We start from the raw sequence: 22,646 nt of genomic DNA on the forward strand, positions 1-22,646 counted from the left end.
AACGTGCCCACTACGCCACGGAGCGCCCTGAATTACTAAATATAGTTATTTTTTTCCGATGGCCATAACTCTCCTTAACAAACCACCAAACAGCTTCACTAGGAACAGTATTGGATCCATATCAGACAATGGTAGTGATATTGCACCTGCACTTTACCCTGGTTGGGTTTGATGGCATCACAGCATCAGTATTTGAAGCGCTATGCAGATTTTATCAACTTGTTTTTGTTGTGGGCAGAATGTTATCTGTTAACTGTAACAGTTTGGCGTCCTATTTATTATCGTTTTGCGTTCTGACTGTCTTGCTTTCATAACTTTTTAACTTAATTCCTTGTTTTTAATGAGCTGTACCACCAAGTCAAATTCCTGTTTACTTCTGTACAATTTGGCAAAATAAAGAAATTTTCATTCTGATTACGCCACAAAATTATGAAAATTGCAAGTTGAAAGTTTAAAAAGGTGGAGTCAGCTATTCTGGAGAACGCATTTTTGTCAGAATCAGTGAATATCTACTCTCAATCCGCTACCTGTCCATACTGTGTGTGTGTGTGTGTGTGTGTGTGTTAAAACAAATAGTGTTAATACACAGCCTAGGTTCTGTAAACTCCCATGTAACAAAGTGTATGTAAACGTGTGGGCGGCAGTGGCAAAGTGGGTAGGAAAATTGCCTCTGGAGTGCAGGGTCAGAGGTTTGATTCCCCGCCTACCCGCCACATGTCGAAGTGTCCCTGGGCAAGACACTGAACCCCAAATTGCTCCCGATGGTTCAGAAAGCGCCTTGCATGGCAGCTACTGCCATCGGTGTATGAGTGTGTGTTTGAATGTGGTAATATATGTAAAGCGCTTTGGGGCTGAGAAAATCGGCTAGAAAAGCGCTATTTAAGTCAAGTCCATTTACCATTAAACAAAGGGCGCCCACCCATCAACATGCCTGTTTAAAAAGCATAAGCTGAGATATACATTGATTTTGTTAAAAAGTGATTTTGACAACAAGCATAGCTCACTCCACCTTTGATTGAGCCAAACTCCATCTATTGGTGTCTTTGCTTTATTAAGAAAGTTAAGAAAGTAAAAATTATTTTGCTGCTCCGACCTTGACTATGGCATTAATTCACGTGTCCGGTTTCAGCCAGACAAAGGCATGAAGAAAAACATGTTTGACCTGATGCTTGTCCTCACAAGATTATGTCACAGTTTGAGTGATGTTATGGGTGGAGTATGAGCAATAAGGTATTAAAAGGTTGAGGACTGAGTGAATGAGGCATAGGCGAAATGGCTCTCCAACAGGTACTGTGTGGTGTCACCGCGTTGATCCTTCTCTCAACCAGAGGTAAGACAGACAGATTTTACAAATGTTGAGTATTGGCTGAAATCAAGGGTGGAAGGAGGCTGCAATGTTGCTGCTTCACTCAAAGCAAGACACTGCAGGGTGAATTATTCTTAAACATTATAACATTTTGCCACACATTAAAAAAAATTAGTTCTGACTTTATTCTTAGAATTATGAATTTAAGTCAGAATTCTGAATTCAGAATTCAGAATTTGTTTTCTTATGTGTGGCCCTAATCCTCTTCCGTAAATTCATTACTCGTATGAAGAAAAATAAATTCAATAACTTTTTTTTCAGAAATCTTTGAAAAAATATGCAAATTAGGCAATATCTATCTAATTGAAATAGTAAATTTGCATTTCGAAAAACCCTTAATTTTCTTTTATTCATACTTGTATGAAAAAGGACGTTTAAAATGCAGAATAACCAAAAATCTTGAAAGTGCTTGAAAAAGCTTGCCTTAAGTTGATGAAAGGGAGTTTGGTCTGACAACTGTTCAAATAATAATTAAAAGAAAGGCCGAAAGTAGCTCTTATAAAAGGGATGCTTTGAGTTATATTTTCTTCATGTGACATCTTGCCTGTCTCCATTTCCATATGAGTGCACCAACCACTCACCCTGCGATAGATCTTAAAAGTATTGGACGTCTTAGGCTAACTCTGGCTCAATCTGTCCCTGAAATAAACCAATAAATAAATAAAAAATTACTAAAACATTTTGTAACGGTTTGCTGCATGAGAACGAAAGGGGCAAAATAGAAAATTGTCAGCTGATCTTTGATTTTGCCTGCAAATATTTAATTTTATTTAAAACAGCAAAATGACTGGTTTTACAATGTAATCAAGTGCACGCAAAACGCTAATCAAAGTATTTAGAGGGTCAGAGGGCTTGTAATTCAGTGGATTTCCACACTGCTACAGTTGTTGTTTAGTTTTGTTGACGCTATTCCACTCTAACGGTGTCGGTCGGCACTATATTTTTCAAATGGTTAATTGTGTTACATTAAAGGAATACTTCACCCATACGGAACCAGCGTTCTATCATTATAAAATCACTATTATAATATAATGAATGAGGTTTTTCTTCCCTCAGTCTTCCCTCAGTCTTCACTCAGTCTTCCCTTGGCCCAGCTGTCCTGTTAATCCTAACCCTTACTGTGATGTCACAGTAAGGAAAATGTAGGGTTAGACAGTGAGACCATAAAACACTCTTTCTACCTTTTCTCAGGCTAGGATGATCCGATTTAATTTTTTTTGCACATTAATACTAAATAGGATCTCCGAGTTCAATACACCTTCATATTCCAACCGGTGAAGTAGGCCTTTAAGAAGTGTTTGTAAACGTTCACACAACCATAACTAACATTGCTTACAGTAGGCGACATATATTTAATGGTTTTGTGTGGCGTTTTGGGGGGTGAATTAGAGTAGCCATTTAACTGCCAAACTCTTCACAAATGTTCAATCAATGCAAGTTCCCATGAGCGATATTTTGCGAGGACACTGTTGCTGCTTCCTGGGCTTACAGCGATTTAGTGAACCTGCAACAAATTCTATAATAACACTACATTAATTAAATGTTAGTTACTGCTATATGCATTAACTAACCATTTATAACTGCTTAAAGAATGCTAAATGAGCATTACTCTAGCACTTACTGCAGTTAATGCTTAACTAAGCATTAGTTAAAGACCTGCTTCACCGGTGGGAATATGAAGGTGTACTGAACTCTGAGATTCTATGTAGTATAATTGTGCAAACATTTTAGAAATCGGTTCATCCTAGCCTGAGAAAAGGCAGAAAGAGTGTTTTATGGTCTCACTGTCTAACCCTACATTTTACCATTTGTAGCATAGTACATGGTAAAATGTAAGGGTTAGGATTAACAGGACAGCTGGGCAAAGGGACGACTGAGGGAAGAAAAACCTCATTCATTCGTTATATTATAACAGTGATTTTATAATGATAGAACGCCGGTTCCGTATGGGTGAAGTATTCCTTTAACGAAGCATAGTAAATGCTAAACCAAGCATTAACCTACAGTTAATAACTCAGCATTCACAGTGAGTTGGTAAACATGAACTACACATTAATGAACCGTTGATAGCATTATCTAAGCCTTATATAACAGTTAATTAATGTACCTTTTATTGCAACGTCACTCAAAGTCTTTATGTGACACCTGTAACCCATCAGGAATGAGTCCCAGATGGAATGACCTTTTACATTGATCAATCTCATCATCGCCCACATGTTCCGCTAGCGCTTTTGTGAGACGAGGATTACATCTAAAATGTGGCTCCTCAGGTTTTTCTCTCAAAACAAAATCAAACATTCCCATCCTCTGTCTCTCTTGTTAGTACAGTGTGTTCTCTATGCAAATGCAGGCCATTGTCTGTTTCGCCCTGTAAGGAATTTATCTCACATATTGTTATTTCTGTGTTCCATCTTTCAGGTAGTTGTCAAACAACTGAATCCCCGAAGCCAAGTAAGTATCTGTGACTTTACATGTTTACTCTTCAACTTTTGTTTTCTTACGCCAGCTGTATAACTGCTCTTTGCTCAAGACGCTTGTATATGGTATATAACACAAAATGGAAAAGTTATAATATGCATTTCCATTCAAGTAACTGAAACTGAACTGAAATGGAGAAGATTTTTCCCTAAACTTAAAGGTTCAGTCAGCGATTCTGAAAAAATGCTTCTTGTCAAAATCACATTTTGTCAGGGGGCGCTCGTGTTATAGTGGTTAGAGCGTCCCCTTCTTTGCCAAGTGGTGTTAGTAGCATAGACTCCATTGCATGAGTAGCGGCCTATATACAGTCTATGGTGGCAGCACTAAAAAATAAGTTTGAAATATGAATGTTTACATCTCTTATCATCCACCAGAATGTGGCATGGCGGTTGGTAACACCAGGATTGTAGGAGGTCAAGACTCCTCTCCAGGAAGTTGGACCTGGCAGGTGGATTTACACAACGATGGCGGGCACTTCTGTGGAGGGTCCCTGATCAACGACCAATGGGTGCTGACAGCTGCTCACTGCCTAGTAGAGTAAGGGCCACATTTTTGTTGTGTTACATTCTGTAGCAACACTAAGCGTAAATTATTAACGCTTGAATCATTTGTAAAAATGCAACAGTTACTCTGTATCTAAACAAAACTAACAATTTTACTTCTGTGTCTTCAAAAAAGTGCCAAAGCAGAGAACCTAACGGTGTATCTGGGCCGCCACAGCCAGTTCGGTCCGAACCCCAATGAAACTTATCGGGGAGTTGAGAGAGTTGAATGCCATCCTTATTACGATGACGAGACCGTTGACAATGACATATGTCTCCTGGAGCTTTCGTCCCCTGTGGAATTCGATGACTACATACAGCCAGTCTGCCTAGCCTCCGCGGAGAGCGAGTTCTACAACGGGACTAAAAGCTGGGTCACTGGTTGGGGGGCCACTGATAACGGTAAGATTGCAAAATGTACATTTGTACCGTACGTATGACTTAATCACTGTCCTTCAACTAAGTTTAATGTACAGAGATGTGGAAATGATGAATGCAACTGTTTTGTGCAAAAGTGGCACCTCTCTCTTTAAGCTAGTCCATTGTCAAGGTTTTTCTGCATGACATGCTTGAAAGATAATTTAAGGCGAGACATGTTTTTCAAGAACTGGTCAATTTTGAGATGTTTGGCTATTTTGCTTCCATAACATGTCTTCTTTCATACTAGTATAAATAAAATGTCCAAATGTACATTAGGGTATTTGACTGAACCTTGTCTGTTTGTCTGTATATTTCTACTACACAACCATCTTTAACAGCCAACATAGGTTTTTTCCTACAATAGTCCAAAGATCTAAACTTCTAAAGCACAGAACCTTCGTCTCTCCTGATAGTTAGCTTGCACCCTACGTGGTAGCTGCTGCTATTGGTGTATGAATAGGTGAATGTGTACAAAACACAAGCGCTTTGGGTCTATGAAAAAACAGGGAAAGCGCTAGATAATTAGAGTCCATTTACCATTTCTTAAAAACATTCAGAAAATAATTTTATTTTTATCTCCCTTAGATTTTATTTCCGACATCCTTCAGGAGGTGATGGTTCCAATAGTGGGAAACAAAGAGTGCGGATGCACCTATCCTGACCTCACAGAAAACATGATCTGTGCTGGGGCCAGAGGGAGGGATGCATGTCAGGTAACCACCACTTTTTTGTTATGTAATTCCTTGTTGTGTAGCAAGGGAGAAATGTACTAGAAAGCAGAAGAATTTTGACCTGGGAATTAGTACCTGGGTTAGAGGGCAGATTGTATAGCCGGTAGATTGATTGCCAAAGACGCCTGGATTTACAACAGTACTTAAAGGTCACATATTATGCTAAATGCACTTTTTAAATGTGTTCTAACATATCCATGGGTCCATGGTGTGCCTAGAGACTGCCAAAATATTTAACAAAATAACACTCTCCTGTTCTCACTCTCCCCCTTTCTGAAACCCCCACCCCTCCCCCCCAATATACTCCAGTCAGAATTCTCCCAGTTTCTGATAGGTGAGTCAATCTAGGAAAAAAAAGGGCTTAACCCCAAAAAAATTGATACAAAAGGTTTTTCAATGGATTCCAGTAGTATTTGGTGTGCTGAATAACATACTAAAAGTCTACCAAAATCTACCCCCCAGAAAGCCCTCATTTTCAAGATGGCGGCCGAAAAGGCGGCAGGGAGCTTGAAATGGCTATATCTCAAATTGAAAAAATGTTGCAAAGGAATTTTCAACTGATTTTGGTACCTCTGGACATGCTTACAAACATACTAAAAATCTAGGAAAATACACCTTCCGGAAAGGCTTCATTTTCAAGATGGCGTCCAAAATGGTGGCCGGCCAAGCTTAAAATGGCTATATATCTCAATAGAAAAATATTATTCAAATGATTTTTCACTTGATTCTGGTACCTGCAAATATGCTTATGAACATACTTACAATCTAGGAAAATATACCTCCCAGAAAGGCTTCATTTTCATAATGGCGTCCAAAATGGCGGCCGGGAGCGTAGAATGACTATATCTCAAATGGAAAATGTTACAAAAGAATGTTTCAACTGATTCTGGTACCTCTATACATTAAGAAAGTGCGACAAATCTAGGTAAATATAACTGCTAGAAAGGCATCATTTTCAAAATGACTGCCTGTAAGCTTACATTGGTTAAATGGTTCAAATTGGTTACTATTCAAACTAGAAAGGTGGTGTTGGTGTTGAATAACATAAATGCCACACTTATTGTGGTCTTTATTCATCATCATCTTCGGGCTCCTCTGGAAGAAACTGGTTATGTGGATTTTCACATTCCTTAAGTTGACATGATCCACAGACAGTAGTACAAGGTAGTCCATATTTTCTGCAAGAGCAGCGGAGTGTCTTGCAGGCAGTGGTACAGTTACAATGAATGACCTTCAAGAGACTGTCTGGAGCAACATTCGTTGTTGACATGAGTGGGACAAATCTATTGTCCTGCAGGCTCCACCCCCAGTTCAGGGCATCCATACCATCTTCTGTTCCCATCCAGACCATGACCTGGTAGTACGCTCTACGACAGTGAAATTTGGTCGCAGATTCAGTTGGTGGCAGACGTTCAGGCGTTACAGTTGATGAAGCTGAGACAACCTTCTTGCTGAAAATGTTATATTGCACTGCTGCAAGGGAATCTGTGACTTTCCACCAAAGAGGACAGGCATTACTTGGCACCCAAGGTCATCAATCACCTCTGTGGTCTGGTCTGGGACAATGAATGCATTGGCACAAGATTGAAGGACAGGATCCCCTTTTACAAGCTTCTGGAAAGCAGTCTTTTTGCCAACCCCGAAGATCCGAGAAGTTGTCACAGCCAGTGAGAGCATGGATGAACATCAACTGAGAACACACATCATGTCCAAGTACTTCTTTTAAATGGTTTACGGCATACACTTTAAAACTGCCATCAGCTTTTGACTTGTCTGATCTGAAATATACGCCCTTACTATCTCTCTCTGCATAGTGAAGTAGTAAGACAAGGAGATCTGTATCTTCTCCAATCAGCGTAGTGGTGTGAAGAAGAGATGATTCCACTGCGGCCCTTACGATGTCTACATCAGCATCTCCAATTGAATTGACCACAGTGCAACCCCTTTCTTTCAGTTCATCGCTTATCATTTGAATCAGCCTCTGTTTATTCAGATCTCTTGATAGGAACTCCTTTACCTGAGAACTCTGTCTCAGCAGTGAAGTTGACAATGGGATGAATATTGTTTCCTCTTCTTTGATGTGTGTTGTCTTTAATGGATGGCCCATCCCCATAGCCATCAAACACAATGGTTGTAACTGAGCCATAATGTTGGATGGTGAAGTCTGCATATGACTGCGCAATTTTACTATAGCTTTGTCCGTGCTTCCATGGTATTTGGTGAAGGAGTGAACCTCCATCAAGAACATAATGATCTGTTTCTGGTACAGAATCTAGGATTGCATCACTTGCATGATCACAGATTGCGTGCGCAAGTTGTGGTTTATCAGCCTTGCAGAAGATGTGTCCAGCTTCAAAGAGGGCAGGAGGGAAAGGACTGAGTTCGTAACGCATAACCTCCTCCAATGATAGCTCTCCAGTTTGGGAGACAATCAGGAAACGTTGAAAAAGAAGTGCAGAATCAATTGTTCGATCAGGAGCAACCTTGATAGACGATTTTTGTCCAAGGGTTATGGCTTCATCCTTTCTACTAAATGAGAATGTGAATGCAGGCTGTCCAATCATTTTGTGCATGATATTGCGTCCAACAGAGTCATAATCATGCACGTTCACTCCGTCCTCAGCAACAACACCTGTAACAACATTCCTTAAAGAAGAGTCTGGAGAGAAAGGTGACCATATAGCAAGTTTTGAAGTGATCTTCTCCAGGTCAGCAGCATCCCTTTTCATCCTTGCCTCTGTTGAGTCCTTGTGCTGTTCTGATGTTGTGTATGTCTGGTTTGTGAACTCCTGCCTGCATTGCGGTGTTGTACTCTGATGTTATGCACTTTGACATGGTCCAAAGGGCTCTCTGATTGTCAGTCATTCCACTTTCATGCGTCATACCACCGGTAGTCTTCAATGACCTCACCAATGTCGTCTCGATGACAAGATCTGAGCTGAAGCCTTCCACATCAACAACGTTAACGGGCAGGATATCCCCGGTTCATTTTAGCCGTAAAGCCACAGGGCTTTTCTGTGCGGCGGCTCACACTGGCGAGGTGTCACTGTGAATGACACCGTTACCCACCGTCATGGAGTTTCAACTGGCAACTCGCTATTTCGCTTACGCAAGGCTTTTGTGTTTCGATTTAACATCAGTCTTGGGCGAGTACTTTAACTTTATGCTGAATAAACCATTGCATTGCAATCGCTGAAAGCGAAAGTGTTTGGGCGGGGGCACAGAAGGGTGCGCTGCATTTACCACACAAGACACGGCGTGCGACACAATAATCAATTTATTACGATTATCTTGTTTTCATGATCGAGGGACGCCAAAATCGTAATCGAAATTGAATTTCAATTAATCGCCCAGCCCTCCCCTATTCCATCAGGCAGTCATTTTGAAAATGACGCCTTTCTAGCAGTTATATTTACCTAGATTTGTCGCACTTTCTTAATGTATAGAGGTACCAGAATCAGTTGAAACATTCTTTTGTAACATTTTCCATTTGAGATATAGTCATTCTACGCTCCCGGCCGCCATTTTGGACGCCATTATGAAAATGAAGCCTTTCTGGGAGGTATATTTTCCTAGATTGTTAGTATGTTCATAAGCATATTTGCAGGTACCAGAATCAAGTGAAAAATCATTTGAATAATATTTTTCTATTGAGATATATAGCCATTTTAAGCTTGGCCAGCCACCATTTTGGACGCCATCTTGAAAATGAAGCCTTTCCGGAAGGTGTATTTTCCTAGATTTTTAGTATGTTTGTAAGCATGTCCAGAGGTACCAAAATCAGTTGAAAATTCCTTTGCAACATTTTTTCAATTTGAGATATAGCCATTTCAAGCTCCCCGCCGCCATTTTGGCCGCCATCTTGGAAATGAGGGCTTTCTGGGGGGTAGATTTTGGTAGACTTTTAGTATGTTATTCAGCACACCAAATACTACTGGAATCCATTGAAAAACCTTTTGTATCAATTTTTTTGGGGTTAAGTCCTTTTTTTCCCTAGATTGACTCACCTATGACCTCACAAACTGGAAAGCCAGAAGCTTCCACTGTGCAGCCCACACCCCTATTTCTTATTGGTCCACGGCCCTGACAGACAGAGGGCGAGGCGTATCTGGCTTTGCTTCCGGACAGGGGGCGGGGGAAGCTCAAAGATTGTATATTTACGAGGGGAGCTGCAGCTCCTTTTTAAAAAATAGGCCATTGTGAGATTAGCTGAACATCAGCATAGTACAATAAATTATCTGAAAGTTTTTTTCAGCAAACAATTAAAGAAAAACGTATTAGGGACCACTAAGACCATATAATATGGTGTATAATAGAACCGAAAAGAGTATAATATGGGAGCTTTAAAATCCAAATTCACATTCCAGAAATGTGCTATATTTACCAATGAGCCAAACGTTTACTAGATCGTTTTCCTGAAACCATCTTACATTTTGGGATCCAATTATAAATGTAGTTTTGGTGCTAAAAATATTTATGCCAGGACTTTTAAAAAGGAAGTTACCAATCAGTGATACCTTATGCTTAAACAGCATATCCTATCCTATATACCAACGACTATCACTTGTTTGTTCACAGGGAGACTCAGGGGGCCCACTGGTGTCCAGATATTACGGTGTTTGGATCCAAAGTGGAGTTGTGAGTTTTGGATTCGGCTGTGGCGAGAATCCCGGAGTTTATGCCCGTGTGTCCCAGTACGAGGAATGGATTTCCAACATCACCGGCAACAGCAACCTTCCAGGATTCGTCACCTTCGATTCCGTAGGAGTTGACCCCGACTTTACTTGTCCCATCCCATCACCTGAGCCCACTGACCCTGCCTACACTTACCCCCCTACCAAAACCACGCCCCCTACCGAATACCCACCCACTACCGAATTCCCCCCTCAAACTACCGAGGGCGGTAAAGGTGGCGGCAGCATCTTCGGCAGTGGCGAGAACCTGATCCGCTTCTCCCACTTCACTCATTTCTTCTCACTCGGTGGTTTTCTGGTTCTCTCGTTCTATGCGCTGGTGTGAAAAGAAAGTGTCAATCTATCTATATTAGCCTTTAAAGAGGAAATATCACACACATTTTCGGGTACAAATGTTTTAGTTTTTTTGGCATCTATTAGAAGTGGTTTTCATAGTTAATTAGCACCTGCACCCCCCCTCTCCCTCCTTCTTGAAAAGCCTTATCTGCTGTGATTGGCCAGATCCATGCCGAAGTTTCCACTGATTGTCTTACGGTTAGCTGTGGATGCTAAGGTGGGGCTACCTATGGGCACATTATGCTATCGAATTGTATTTCTGAATTTTTCTCTTCATGTGGTAAATGTACTAAATCAAAACACTGGGATTGTCCACAAGAAATAAAACTTTATGAAGTATAAGATAAAACATGGATTGGAATTATTTTACCCTTTTTTTCTTTAACTGTGCCTGCATGTTGAGGAAGAAATGGGCAAAGGTTGCTTATAGTGGATACTATTTTACTAAGTAATACCACAAACCCCACCTTCACGGATGTCAGCCACCCCAGAGGTTGGTTTTCTTCCCATTTATCCAACCGGAAGTGCTATATCTCCATTAAGAATTGCTTGTTGTCAGTTTCCATTATTAGGTAGGTATGGATTACCTCAAGGGTCAATACTAAGACCTATTCTGTTCTCAATGTATATGCTTCCACTGGGTGAGGTCATCAGGAAACATGGAATCTATTTTCATTTTTATGCTGATGATTCCCAGTTGTACCTACCCATCAAGCCCAATCACCCAAATATGCTTAGCTCAATTCATGAATGCCTAAATGACACCAAATGTCATCAAAAGCTGGATGTCACTACATTTTAAGTAATACAAAATACTGCCATCTACTGGTGACCTGTTACAACATATTATATCTGTTGCAGGAAGCCTTTGAGTCTTGTTTGATAGCAATTTTTGTTTTGAGCAACATATCACCAAAATCGTACAATTGTGTTTTTACCAACACCAAAATATTTATGAGATTGGATCTATTTTAAATGTCAGAGATGGGGAAACAGTTTTACATGCTTTTATATCCTCACAGCTTGATTATTGTAAGAGCCTTTTTACCTGCTTCAACCGGGAAACATTGAAACGGCTACAGATCGTCCAAAACTCACCTCCCAGGCTTTGAACAAGTTAAAAAGACGCATTAATATCACACCTGTTTAAGTGTCTTCACATTGCTTTACACACAGCTTCCTGCTTGTTTTAGGAATGATTTGATAGATTTTATTGATTACTTTGAAGGCTCTACCATAAGGGCCCCTAAGCTCTGGAACTCTGCCTGAGGGAATTCGGTTTGCTGAGTCACTGTCCATGTTTAAGTCTCTCCTCAAAACCCACTTTTATAGAAGAGCTTTGATAATGTGACAGCCATGATAATGGATATGTTTGAATTTCTAATACATTGAACCAATGTTCTTTTTGCATTGAATTAGCTATTGGCATCTTTGCTTTATTTAGAAAGTAAAGAAAGTAAAACTTCCATTGTAGAATTGACTTAAGTGGGGAATGCCGTTTCACCTCTCACACAATAGTACAGTTAATGCATTCTTCTTTTGTTCATAGACTAAGTGTGTAGCTGCTTGACGTGCCGGCCGCAGACAGACAGGAATCTAGAAAAACATGTTTGACTTGATGCTTCCTAAGCCTGACATTATGTTATGTGGAAGAATCAGTTTCAAGGAAGGAGCCAATAATGACCCTTCACTGGAAGTTTGACAACACTGTGGGTGGAGCAGAATACAAACAATAAGGTGTTAAAAGGTTGAGGACTGAGTGAATGAGACATAGGCGAAATGGCTCTCCACCAGGTACTGTGTGGTGTCACCGCGATGATCCTTCTCTCAACCAGAGGTAAGAAAGAGAGATTTTACAAATGTTGAGTATTGGCTGAAATCAAGGGTGGACGGACGGAGGCTGTCATGTTGCTGCTTCACTCAAAGCAAGACAATGCAGGGTGACATTTCTCAAATAGATCTCATCATTGATATCCCTAAATGGAGTATCAACTCACTATTTCTCACTATGTCATTACTATAGTTAGATGTAAACTGTAAAGTTGTTCCAAAACGTGGCAAAAATCTGCAAGTTCATTCAGATGTAGGCTGCCATTGTAAAGACAAAAAATATCTATACATCTGTACCATTTTATAATATTTGGCAAATGTGAGTTTTTCAGCTGAATTAAAGACAATTATTTTCAAAAAGTCCCACGAATAAAACTTTCAAAGCTAAAGTAATGTATTTCATGACAAATTTGGCTGGCAGTGTATGGAAATATGGTTTAAAGAAAAAGTCAACACATTTTGACAGTGGTTACTAAAGGCGAGTCTGTGTCTGTGCCACAATGGGACGGCCTGGAGGATTAATAAGAAATGTATGTATTTTGGGCAAATTGATATAACAGGCCGCATTGGGCGCTTGCAACAAAGACAATTAAATTTGGTTTTGGAGATCAATCTCTCTTTTTATCATCAGCAAGACATGAGTGTATTTCTTCTTGGAAAGAAATGGTTGGGTCATAATTTAATTACCTTTAAAACCGATTGTTGTTCTTTATTACAATATCTCTGGTTTTCATTATTTCATCAAAGGCCTTTTTTTAATTTTTCGTTACAGTAAGTTATGGTTATTTTAACATTTGCATTATATCCCGCTCAACAAGTCTACAAAAAGAGTTTATAAATTCATTGTTGCTGTTCAGACAAAAGGTGCTTTTTGCTCTAAAAACTGGAACATTGGTGTCAGTTACATGGTTCGTCTGAGAAGAAGAGAAATAAGGTCTGAATTACATTTGTCTGGAACACTTCAATAGAGCCACATTCAAGACAAAAAAGTTGAGTCTGTTGTTAGGCACAAAAGATATTCCTTTGGATAGAAGGGATGTTTAATCATTGAATAGTTATATAGAGGAAAGATGTATTACAGTGTGTGGGTGTGTCAGACAGATCAAATTGAGCACCCTTTGTCCGAACACAAGTTAACATTTAGGTCTGACACTGGCTCATAATGAAGGATACGTGGGATACCTGAAGAGACTAAGATTACATCTAAAATGTGGCTCCTCAGGTTTTTCTAAAAACTCAATCAAACATTCCCATCCTCTGTCTCTCTTGTTAGTACAGGGTGTTCTCTAAACTAATGTATGTCATTGTCTGTTTCACCCTGTAAGTGATTTACCTCACATATTTCCTTCTCTGTTCCATCTTTCAGGTAGTTGTCAAACAACTCAATCCCCGCCTCCGAGTAAGTATCCGACTTAACAAGTTTACTCTTTGTGATGGAGAATATGACGTCACACTTTTCAACTTTTGTTTCCTCCTTCAGCTTTATAGTAATTGGATGATGGTATCGTTAGTTAAGATCTGATGCATTCCAACAACCGGGAAGTGCTCCAGCTCCATAGTTTTGTGTTCTCTACCAGAAACAAACAATAGAAGTATTATTGTTATTATTCTAAGTATATGTTATCTTTGACATTGGTTGAAAATATTTTGTTTAATTCAAGTCCATAATCAGCGTCAAAATCAATAAATTCAAATTCAGCTGGTTTCATGATCCTATGAGACACCAAGGACTGCAAATAATGTCAGTAACATAATATCTTGCATTGTCGAACTACGTAGTTCGTAGTTAGTAAGTTAAGCAACAGTTTTACTGAAAAACATTGTTGTTGAGGTTGAATAGGTTTGTCCACAACAGAAAAACAAATTTTTTTTATTTGTTCAGATGCTTAATGATGTCCATTCAAACAATGACTGTCCTCTCCAAGTAGCAAATGTTAAAGCAGTATGACGGGGATATGCTTTTTACCGTTTGCATAATTATCCAAGTAAAGTTAACTCTCTCATCATCTATCAGAATGTGGCATGGCTGTTGGTAACACCAGGATTGTAGGAGGTCAAGATTCGTCTCCAGGAAGTTGGACCTGGCAGGTGGATTTACACAACGATGACGGGCACATCTGTGGAGGGTCCCTGATCAGCGACCAATGGGTGCTGACGGCTTCTCACTGCATAATAGAGTAAGGGCCACGGTTGTATTATTGTAAATTTGTGTTTGGTTTGTTGGCTTGCAACAGGTCTTAAAACATAGAAGGGATTATAGCGTGACGCCACATGAGTCGAGATAGATGAACACCTCCAAACTTTACTTTATATTTGCTTTTTTTGTGAAATAACGTGTATTGTGCAACATCTAGTGGTGAAAGTTCTCCATTGCGATGCTCAGTGTCTACCCTTTCCTTCAAATGATTGTATAATCGCTTGACAATAAAAGTTGTGGTTTATTTTATTACATTAGAATGAGCCTTTTATATGTAGGAGTGGGGCGTACCGCCATGTTTCTGCAGTAACACAGAACAAACTAACTTAATGGCTTTACGCTTTTATATATAGTGGCCGTGCTAGGGGAATGCACCTGTTGGAATATGAAGAAGAATCACTAGAATAAATAACTAACTATATCTTCACCTCTTGACATAATATTGTGGAAAGACTTGAGGCAGTTGTGGATGATGCCATCTTTAGTAACTAGTTTCTTTATAAGCCACCGTAGCTTCTGCAAATTCTCCAAATGGGTTGTGTAGGTACGGAACATTGCAATCTAGGATTTTCACCACTCGATGACACCAAATACTTGCATATTACGAAGCCAGATAATGTAAACACTTAGCCTAAATTATTAATGCTCTACTTATTTGTGAAATGCAACTGGTACTATGTAAAAAATTTAATAAAATGAAATAAAAAACATAATAATTGTACTTGTTTGTCTTCTAAAAGTGATGCTGATAAAATACAGGTTTTCCTGGGACGCCACAGCCAGTCCGGTCCAAACGCCAATGAAATTTCCCGGGGAGTTGTTAAAGTTGAATGCCATCCTGACTACGACTTCCTGAACAATGAGAACGACATATGTCTCCTGGAGCTTTCGTCCCGTGTGGAATTCGATGACTACATACAGCCAGTCTGCCTAGCCTCCGCGGAGAGCGAGTTCTACACCGGGACTAAAAGCTGGGTCACTGGTTGGGGGACCACTGACAACGGTAAGATTGCAAACGGTACAGTCACGTAAACATCGCAGTTTGTATTAAATCCCTGTCCGCACTACAAAGTAATAAGTATCTAGATTATACATGCAAATGTTCTCACTTTGAGCTGTTAGACCATTGTTAATGTGATTCTGACATGCCTGAAACATACTCAGCTCTCTTCACGTGCTCACTCTGGAATTAGACCCCCAAATACTTGATCTCCTTCACTTGGGGTAAGGTCTCATTCCCGAAATGGAGTAGGCAATCCATCTGCTTCCTGCTGAGAACCCTGGCTTCCGATTTAGAGGTGTCCCACCAAACTGCAGCCCCTCCCCACTCCCCACCACACCTAACGATCGATATCCTGGCCATGAATATTACACACAGGATTGGTGGAAAGGTTCAGCCATGGCAGCGACTAACCCCCAGTGCAGAACAAGTCTGACTTACTTCCAAGAACCCGGACACAGTTTTCGCTCTTAGCGTACAGAGATTGGATGAGAAGGAACCCCCTTACCCCGTACTCCCTCAACAACCCCCACACTATCTCCTACTACTATTTGAAGATTTCAAAAATGTATGGTTTACCTAATCCCCAAATGAATCCAGCAAAATTACACAAGGAACCGCACTATTATCTCAACATTAGTTTTTTTTCCACAATACTCCAAAAATTCCATCAACTTACATTGACTTCACTTTCAATTATCATTCTTAGCACTATTCTGAAGGTTATCACAGAAGGATTTGTTCATATTATGTTAATTGACACATTTATGATACTTTTTGTCCTTAAAAACATGCCTAAGATCTAAATTTTTTTATCTCCACCTAGGTACTTCTTCCGACATCCTTCAGGAGGTGAATGTACCGATAGTGGGAAACAACGAGTGCGGATGCTCCCATTTTGGACTCACAGAAAACATCCTCTGTGCCGGGGCCAGAGGGAAGGATGCATGCAAGGTGAGCACCACTTTTGACACTGGGTGTTTGTTATTTAATGACTTGTTGTGTTCAAAGGTAGAAATGGAATCTACAAGAGCAAGACAAGCTGCAGAATGGTGTCCTGGGAATATGTACAGGGCAGATTTTTTATACAGTACATTTGTTAGTAAAGATCTTAATAAAAATCTAAATTCACATTTCGGAACTGTGTAAATACATCAATAACCTGCAGATGATGCACACGTTCACTAAAGTTTTTAACTTAAACCTTTGACAAAGTTGGGATATGATTTTAATTTAGTTTTTGCTTTTGTCTTTTGACATGAATATAAAAAATAAATAGTTTTACTCAGACTTTTCCATGATTAATTGATAGTTTTTTTTAATCCAGTTATATCAGTAGTAATGTACCTGCAAATCCTTTTTTGCAATAACTGTTAACAATAATTACAATTTCTGGCTGTGACGTACCTAAAGAAAGTAGTACCAAAGAATGTGTGCACAGCCCCGTAGCCTCTTGGATTTGTCAGCTTGCTAGCTAACAGAGTACAGTGTGTAAACCATTTTATAATTATGTGCACAGGGAGACTCAGGGGGCCCACTGGTGTCCAAATATTCCGGTGTTTGGATCCAAAGTGGAGTTGTGAGTTTTGGTGATGGCTGCGGCGGGACTCCCGGAGGTTACGCTCGTGTGTCCCAGTACGAGGAATGGATTTCCAACATAATCGGCAACAGCAGCCTTCCAGGATTCGTCACCTTCAATTCCCCAGGAGTTGACCCCGACTTAAACTTTACCTGTCCCACCCCACCACCTGAGCCCACTGACCCTGCCTACACTTACCCCCCTACCAAATACCCCCCTCACAAAACCACACAACCTACCAAATACCCACCCCATACCAAATACCCACCCCATACCAAATTCCCCCCTCAAACTACCGAGGGCGGTAAAGGTGGCGGCAGCATTTTCGACAGTGGCGAGAACCTGATCCGCTTCTCCCACTTCACTCACTTCTTCTCACTCGGTGGTTTTCTGGTTCTCTCGTTCTATGCGCTGGTGTGAAAAGAAAGTGTCAATATGTCTACATAAGACTTTAAAGGAGACTTATTGCACTAATTTTCGGGTTTAAATGAGTGTTTTTGGCATCTGTTAGAAATAGTTGAATTGTTAAAAGAAACATTATTTTTCTCCCAATGCACTTATTACCAAATCTGAAAGTCTCCGTTATGGCACCTGCCCCCCCCCCCCCCCCCCCCCCCCGTTCCCCCTCTTGAAAAGCATAGTCTGCACTGATTGGCCAGATCCATGTGTAAGTGTCCACTGGTTGCCTTAGCAAAGTTAGCTGTGGAGTCTCAGGTAGGGCTACCTAAGGGAAGCACATAATGCTTGCGTATTGTTGTCAACACCAAATACCCAAATATGTGTTCACACAACACTGTAAAAATCCAATTTTCATAGTTGGCCTATGTCCCCTTTAATTTGCCTTTTCCTAAATGTGTTCTTCACTGTGATTTCTTCTTTTCATGTGGTGAATATATAAAAATATAAACACTGGGATCTGACACAACAAAATAAAATCTATTTCATGAATTACAAGATTAAACACGGGCGGTATTATTTTACCAAGTATGAGTCTGGTGTAGAAAGGTCGTTTTCCATAATAAAAACATACAAACATAATTTCTATTACATTATTGGTTTATTTTGTACAGAAATAAAATATCGGGACATCCTTTGATGTAGGCTGTAGCATGTATGTTGGCAACAACTGTGAATGCTAATGTGTGTCTGCTGGATGTGTAAGATTGTTCTAGCTACATAATGATTGAAAGTCATGTTCACTCTGCAATTTAACCCGTGTTTTAATATAAGAAAGAATGATTTTCCTGCTTTTAATTAGAATTTTAGAATAAGGAACACACTTGGACACATGAAAACTCACAGTCTGCCAAAACGTCTGGATAAAATCCAAAATGTATTTCCTACAAGGAAAGACATTCTATCATTCATTTGCCGTCTAAACCTGAAACACTGGAAGATCTGGTTTCCTCTCATGCTTTGTCATATCCGATCCACACTGGCCTACTGCCCTTGAAATGAGTTGCTAGTCTACAAAGCTTGACAGTTAGCTAACAGTCTAAAGGTCCTCCAAAAAAACCCAAGGTGTAACTTTTCTTGGATGTTTAACAAAGAAACTTTAATCTTTCTTTTTACTAGAACATAAATTAGAATATTTCATTACAGATACCAAAAGTATCCTGTAAGAACACAACTATAGAAACAGTAAATGCTCATCATAGTGCTACCACCAATTAAACACTATGGCTTAAACAACTACTGATAACCAGAACGGGGCACTGTTTTTTTAATTGTTTTTCAGAGGTAATCCAAACAGGGCAGAAAACCACACATATAGGCCCATTCCTGTTAAATTGGCCCATATGATCAGTCAGGTGAGAAATTACTGATTCCAAGTGGGTTTGAGCACTCATTGGGTGAATGCTAATAGGTCATTCTCATTCTGATTATGTGTGTATGTGTATCTGTAGATGCCCTTAAAATGCCCTTTAAGGTTCACAAACTTCCTCTGAAATGAAACCTAATTGGGCCAAATGGGACTTATTTTTCATTGCCTTCCATTTTTTTTTTAAGTTCACCTTTCAAATGTTCACACATGAATGCGACGACTGTCCCCAAATGGCCACTGTAGATCATTTGTGACAAACCCGGGCACTGCAATATGTTCTGGGTGGCTGATCGGAAAAAAACTAACTAGCAAGGAGCCCGAAGCAACCGCAATCGTCTCATTGTTATTCAGTGGCTGTGATTGCGTATTATCATTTTAATCCCAGAGGTGTAAATTATGCATTTGTGGACGTTTCTCGAACTGTAGCACACGCAGAATAACACAAAGATGACCAAAAGCCAATTTGAACTCCCTATGTAGTAATCACTTTGTTTCTTTGAGTGACTGCCTTTTGCCTCTTTGAAAGCCAGCACTATTAGAATGTTTTTTTCATTGAACTGAAACGTGAAAATGTTTTACCATTTGCTTCATTCTCCTTAAAATCCTCTTAAAGCTATAGTGCGAAACTTTTCCATGTAAATTAATGTTTATCCTTTGATCAGCTCAACAAAACTCTCTGTATTTCTCAGTATGGCAGCGTTTACAAACTGGTGTCGGCCCCTAACACTGGCGCAGGAGCTCAGAAAAATCCTGAGAATCGAAGAAATCAAATGTTTAAATTGTTGATTCTGCTGCTAACAAAAAACCTGGACGTAGCGGAGAAGGTAGAAAAATCTATGTGCGGTGACTGAAATGTACCTCATTTAGATGCACAGACAGTGTTGTTGTAATAACTCAGACTTCATCATGGGGACAACAGATGTTATGCACTATAGCTTTAAGAGTGGCAGTGTCATCTTTTTTTAGTGCTGCATAAGTATATTGTTCCTTTTATATCCTTCTAGAAAGGATATAAAATCATGGCAAAATGTCACGAAGAATAACCTTAACTGGAAGGAGATCACAATAGGAAAGGAATTTAGTTTGGAAGCCAAGTATGAAGAATGTGGAATAGCAGCATTTCAGAGGTTTGCTGCACCTTACATACAAAGGTTTTCTCACCAAAAAATAATTAGGCAGATTAGTTCACACAAAGGCTAAACCACAGTCAAATAATGGACATCAGTGAATATTAAAGTTATAGTGGGGAACTTTGGTTGCCCCCATGAGGAATTCTGAGTAATAACAACAATGTTGTCGGTGCATCTACATGAGGTAAGCCATCGGTGATCACGCATGGATTTGTATACCCTCTGCTGTACATCCAGGTTATTTCTAAGCAATAGAATCAACAACTGAAACATTTCTTGGGATTTTTTGGGGAATTTCCTGAGCTCCTGCACCAGTGTCGGGCAGAGGGGGCGACACCAGTTTGTAAACGCTGCCATGCTGAGAAATACAGAGAGAGTGTTGTGGAGCTGATAGGCGCTTAATCAAATGTGTGTCATCCATCATTTGACAATGGCTTGAATGTAACCGACATTCATTTAAATAAAAAAGTTCCGCACTATAGCTTTAACACAAAAACAATCAATAGACAGAAACAGGACAGACACACAGACAAATGCCCCTCACTTTTAAAACAGAGCATTGCAGACAGCAGCACGCAGCAGAGTTTATTTCCGTGGTGACTCACTGTTTACGTGTAATGAGTCATGAAGTGGATGCCATCGTCAGTAAGCTTCTGTTACACAACAATCTAATGTGATAAGTGTTGTTAGCAAACTTAGTGGATTGATAGTTAGCCTGCAATCGGTGTATGAGAGAGTATGTGTGAGTGAGTGAGTGAGTGAGTGAGTGAGTGAGTGAGTGAGTGAGTGAGTGAGTGAGCGAGTGAGCGAGCGAGTGAGTGAGTGAGAAAGAATGGGAACAGGTCTCCCTTGAAAAAGAGTCTCCGGTCTCAATGGGACTTACCTGTTATAAATAAAGGTTAAAAGTATAGTTGGATATTATGTTTGGTTTTCTAATGTAAATGTTACTGGACGACTGCAATATGTTGTTTAGGATCATTAAAACCAAGCTAATTAGTAGATAAATGTGCTTAGAGGTGATATAAAAAGGCTCATTCTAAAGTAATATTTAGTAAAAGATGTCTGTAAATTATACATTTATTTCCAAGCGATTATAAATAACATTCTATGAATATTATATTCCATTTATACCAAGGCTGTTCTAAAAAAAAAACAAAAAAAAACGCAATTCCCTTTTCACACTGCGCCTTTAAGTAAACAAAAAAAAGGTCTTCCTCGAGGGTTTAGAGATCTTGATTTAAAGCTGTAGTGAGTAAATGTTAGTGACAGTAGCAGCAGTAACTCGCACTCACATCATCATCAGCAGTGAAGTCATGCCACCCTGGTTCACTTCCTATTCCCTCAAACGTTCCCTCCCAAAAACGTCTAGACAGCTCTGTTATTAACTGTCCGTGTGTGTGTGTGTGTGTGTGTGTGTGTGTGTGTGTGTGTGTGTGTGTGTGTGTGTGTGTGTGTGTGTGTGTGTGTGTGTGTTGTGTGTGTGCGCGTGTGTTTAGGAGACAAGTAAATAGCTGTAATTTTTCTCTTTGCAGCATCAGCTATTTCAGCAAAAGTATTTTTGTTGCTTCAGTGGCCTAAAGTGTTTAGCATACACACACAAACACACACACACACACACACACACACACACACACACACACACACACACACACAGTTAACTCCGTAATGTTATTTGGTTATAAATCATGTTGATGTATATAGTCCTCACAGTGCAGAGCAATGCGGGTGATCGCGGTAAAAGTTCTCAGGTATTCAAGACAACTCTTAGGAATCTCTAAGCGCTCATATGTATTCAGAATTGGACTCTCCCTCTCTCTCCCCCCTACACACACACACACACACACACACACACACACACACACACACACACACACACACACACACACACACACACACACACAGCTTTTTATATCTAGGAGCGGGATGCAAAGCACATCTTCCCTTCATCACTTGATATTGTGGAAAAACTTGAGGCAGTGGTGGATGATGCCATCTTTATTAACCAGCTTCCTGTCCTTGAAGGCTACTGTAGCCTCTGTAAATTGCAGTAGATAGCATTGCAATCTAGAATTTCATTACATATGAATAAGTTATCTCAACAAAAGTACATTTGTTGGCTCAAATGTGCATACACTTTTCCTTTAAAGGTGCACTGTGTAACTTTGGATGTAACATTTTCTAACATATATTCTCATAATTGGATCCCTTGAACACTGTTTGAAGTCAGAAAAGCTTCCTGGAAAGTTACTGTTTCACTGTTGTTGTTTACAGCAGCAGGGCCCACAGTTTAAATTCCTTCATTGTTTTGAATAATGATGATTGAATTATTCAATACTAAGAATTACATGTAGAGTACATATGTTTTGTTTTGTTTAACTAACTTGTCCATTGCTACAGTGTGTTTTAACATATGTTCTAACTCCTGCTGCATAATCTAAGAAGCTCTCAGCACTGCACCTTCCAGCCTTTGATGTGTAGCCTAATTTACGGGTTCATTACAGTTTTTTACGATCGCACA

General features: G+C 39.8%; 2 protein-coding genes across 2 annotated transcripts; both read left to right on the forward strand.

The window, feature by feature from the left end:
* Nucleotides 1-1,272: 1,272 nt before the first annotated feature.
* LOC307268988 (serine protease 27-like) lies at nucleotides 1,273-10,556 on the forward strand (the record flags this gene model as incomplete). Its single annotated transcript, XM_080051809.1, has 6 exons — nucleotides 1,273-1,330; nucleotides 3,785-3,817; nucleotides 4,219-4,381; nucleotides 4,523-4,788; nucleotides 5,392-5,519; nucleotides 10,116-10,556. The coding sequence occupies 6 exons, from the start codon at nucleotides 1,273-1,275 to the stop codon at nucleotides 10,554-10,556; spliced, it is 1,089 nt and encodes a 362-aa protein (XP_079907935.1).
* Nucleotides 10,557-12,344: 1,788 nt separating this feature from the next.
* Nucleotides 12,345-18,192, forward strand: LOC307268956 (chymotrypsinogen A-like). Its single transcript, XM_080051768.1, has 6 exons — nucleotides 12,345-12,404; nucleotides 13,764-13,796; nucleotides 14,412-14,574; nucleotides 15,335-15,597; nucleotides 16,421-16,548; nucleotides 17,114-18,192. Exons 1-6 carry the CDS (start codon nucleotides 12,347-12,349, stop codon nucleotides 17,591-17,593), a joined length of 1,125 nt encoding a protein of 374 aa, XP_079907894.1. The 5' UTR covers nucleotides 12,345-12,346; the 3' UTR covers nucleotides 17,594-18,192.
* The last annotated feature ends 4,454 nt before the right edge of the window (nucleotides 18,193-22,646 follow it).

This window comes from Ammodytes marinus (assembly GCF_949987685.1).
Source record: "Ammodytes marinus genome assembly, chromosome: 23".
Classification (NCBI taxonomy): domain Eukaryota; kingdom Metazoa; phylum Chordata; class Actinopteri; order Uranoscopiformes; family Ammodytidae; genus Ammodytes; species Ammodytes marinus.

Bases quoted from the DNA above. Each gene is read 5' to 3' on its own strand.
- LOC307268956 (XM_080051768.1), top strand. From the start codon at position 12,347: ATGGCTCTCCACCAGGTACTGTGTGGTGTCACCGCGATGATCCTTCTC. The intron at 14,575-15,334 runs GTAAGGGCCACG...GTCTTCTAAAAG, and splicing joins GCTTCTCACTGCATAATAGA to TGATGCTGATAAAATACAGG. The intron at 15,598-16,420 runs GTAAGATTGCAA...ATCTCCACCTAG, and splicing joins TTGGGGGACCACTGACAACG to GTACTTCTTCCGACATCCTT.